Consider the following 3159-nt stretch of genomic DNA (forward strand, 5'->3'; position numbering starts at 1 on the left):
ATATTTTTTTTTTAAGTTCTCGAATCGATTTGAACGGTTTATTTTCCAAGCGTTACGAACGAAGTGGACGAGCACGTGTCCCACATACGTGTGAATATTAGTTCGAGGATGCAATTTCCTTCTTGATTTCTTGACAGATTACGTGAGGAAATACGCGACGGAGGAGGCGCTAAGGGACCAGGAGAACTGCGGTACCGAAAACGGAGTGTCGTCCGATAGCGAGTCTTCGATGAGCGACTTCAGCGAGGACGAGGCGCAGGACATGGAGTTGTAACCAAATATTTTACCATCCGTACCCATATCCTTAATCTCGATTCCCTGTAAACTCCGATCGCTCGTCCTACCAAATAGATGCTTACATTTCGAACCTCGAAACCTCACTGTCGGTTTAGCTACGTGGCACACTCGTCACTTTGTTTCGTAGGGGGAACCGCGATCAGATTGTTCGTTGAACGTTCGAACCGGGAGGTAAAGAAAAAGAAAAGAAGAAAAGGAAAAGAAAAATAACGAAAGGAACAATAATGGGTTAAACGATTAAAAGAAAAAAAAAAAAGATAAGGAAAAAGAAAGAGAATAGGAGAAATGATGATGATTGTAGATAAGAGAATATCGCTTTTGGAGTTCTCTTTACGCGAGAGGGGGGCCGCTCTCGTCTCCGAATGTTCTTAAATTAGAAGGGACGTTGACGAGAAGGAAAATATATGCGCGCCGATAATATATATATATTTTTGTTTCATCCTTCTTTCTTTCTTTCTTTTTTTTTTCTCTCTCTCTCTCTCTCTCTTTCCTCTTTCTTAAATTTCGCGACTTTGCTATCGATTGATTGAACGTCGATTTATTTCTAATTGTCTGAATTCTGACTTTGGCATCGATTGGCGGTTCAACAATCGCGAATCATCATATTGATCATATTTTGTTTCGCTATTGTATCACACGCGATTGATCCTAAAAAAAAAAAAATGCTATGGATGAATTCTTCCGTGAGAAAGTTATATATGTATAAATATATATTTTTTTTTTTTTTTTTTAATTTCTCCATTTTCGATATTTTAAGTTTGCTTATTCCATCGCGTTTCGAATTCTTGGTCGATCTTCTCCCACTTGTTTCTTTCTCTTTCTTTTTTTTCTCTCCCTTCCCGATCGGGTCAAGTCAGACGCAACTCGTACATGGGCGTTCAAACGGTGCATGAACACGAAAGAATTATTTTCGTTCGCTTTTCAAATTTTGTATACCTCTTACGGGTGTCGTAATCCACGTTACGCTGTTTTATTCTCTGCCTCTCTGTGCGCATTATCCCGATACACGTGCCACGAGCAAGCACGGGGCACGATATATATCACGAATCAGCATCGATTCCGAATAAACGTTCGTTTCTCGTGTTTTTCGAAAAATATGCTTGCTCGTAGAGTAACGACTCTTTTGTCATTTTCACGATACATAATTATATATATATATTATTATTATTATTATTATTATTATTTTCACAAGACGATTGATTCGTCTCGAATACGAATAGAATGTGATTCGAACGTTGAAACTATGTATGTACACGCAGGAGTAACGATACGTGATACAACGGTGAAAGGAAAAAAAAAAAAAAAAAAAAAAAAAAAAAAAAAAAAAAAAGAAAAGAAAAGAAAAGAAAAGTTCTGTCCTTTCCCACCCGATCAACATTCGAATCGACCTTTTCTTTTTCTCGTCGACAGCTTATTATCTCTCAGAATTATTACATATCTTTTTTTTTTTTGTGCGTTCGGAGGATTTAGACACGAAAGAAATGATTTTCCATATAAAGAAAGAAAAACTTTAGGGAAAAAAAAAAAAAAAAAAAAAAAAAAAGAAAAAAAAAGAAAAAAAAAATATGAAAAATGGAAAATGGATACTAGCTGGTCCATCTTCCTCTTTCTGTTCTGTCATCACCATCCCTGAACGTTTCCCTCGTAGGGCGCAGCAACGAGAAAAGGCTTCGTCAACAGTGTTGAAGACACTGACAAATCTACGATATAAACGTCGTTTAAGTAGCGATGTTAATGTCGGAACGTCCCAACCACAGTTGAAATCTGCACGGTCAACGTTTTTCAACGGAAGGGAAACGATCGAAGACTCGGGTCACTTTCGAACGACCTCAGCCTCCTGTCTCGAGACACACGCGAACACATCGAACGTAAGAATTTTCGGAGAGTTGCGAGAGGACAACGGTGCGGCATTCACATCGGAATTGCGCCAGTATTCGGAAATGGACGTAGATTTCATACACTCGGGAGGAAGTAGAAGCAATCTGGACACGACTGTCTAACCGATCGTCGCGAAATTTCTGGTGATATTCTCACGATTATTTTATCATAAAAAAGAAAGAAAGAAAAAAAAAAAATATCATTAAAAAAAAAAAAATGAAAGAAAAGAAAAGAAAAGAAAAGAAAAGAAAAAAGAAAGAAACAAACGAATAACGAATATAGAGTAAATAACTATTGTTTATATAGGAATTTTTCTAAGTGCATAATACGAGATATTTTTCAAATTTTTAGTCGAAACGAGAGAATAGTTTGTAATGAAAAAAAAAAAAAAAAAAAATAATTTTATTCCAGCGCGATTGCGCGCCATCTTTTTATTTTTGTCAAACAAGAAAGGATGGGAAAAAAAATTTTTTTTTTTTTTATACGATCGATATTTTTTAGAGATAACTTTAACCACCCCGTTCATGCAACGCCGTGTATCCATGTATATCCATTTTTTTAAAAAATTCTATCGACGTTCGGATTAATCGAGAGCGAGACAAAGTAAGGTGGGAAAAATAATAAGATAGAATTGGAGAAAAGGAAAGGATATAATGTGAATGAATAATATAATATAAGAGAAATAGAATTATATTTAGAAGAAATGAATTTTTTTTTTTTTTTTTTTTTGACGATACGACTCGTATCAATGAGAGATAACGAATTTGTACAAATCTTGGTGCACAATAATCTTCGTTTAGTTGTATAACTCGCTTCAAATTGATCTCTGTCCTTTTGCGTGGTTTATGTGTATGCAATACGATCAACTATATGTACAAGTATAGAAAATGATAATTTAGTGCCTTCTCAGGCAGAAATTGTGCCTTATTAAATGGGTCTCCGTAAAAAAAAAAAAAGAAAAAAAAAAAAAAAAAAAAAAAAAAA

The 3159-nt window shown here is 35.3% G+C and overlaps 1 protein-coding gene and 1 long non-coding RNA gene across 2 annotated transcripts in view; one reads left to right on the forward strand and one right to left on the reverse strand.

Annotated features, from left to right (window-relative positions):
- The window catches only part of LOC102680813 (ubiquitin-conjugating enzyme E2 H), a 35633-nt gene extending 34250 nt beyond the window's left edge, over positions 1–1383 (forward strand). Inside the window, exon 5 of the mRNA XM_006620758.2 lies at positions 138–1383. Coding sequence (XP_006620821.1) covers positions 138–274 — 137 coding nt within the window. The 3' untranslated portion in view covers positions 275–1383. The remainder of the gene's footprint in view (positions 1–137) is intronic.
- LOC116186252 overlaps positions 1–1567 on the reverse strand; it is a 7123-nt gene extending 5556 nt beyond the window's left edge. The window contains exon 1 of the long non-coding RNA XR_004151207.1: positions 1439–1567. This is a non-coding gene — a long non-coding RNA (uncharacterized LOC116186252). The remainder of the gene's footprint in view (positions 1–1438) is intronic.
- Positions 1568–3159: the final 1592 nt, after the last annotated feature.

The sequence above is a fragment of the Apis dorsata genome, unplaced genomic scaffold (assembly GCF_000469605.1).
Source record: "Apis dorsata unplaced genomic scaffold, Apis dorsata 1.3 scaffold_527, whole genome shotgun sequence".
Taxonomy (NCBI): domain Eukaryota; kingdom Metazoa; phylum Arthropoda; class Insecta; order Hymenoptera; family Apidae; genus Apis; species Apis dorsata.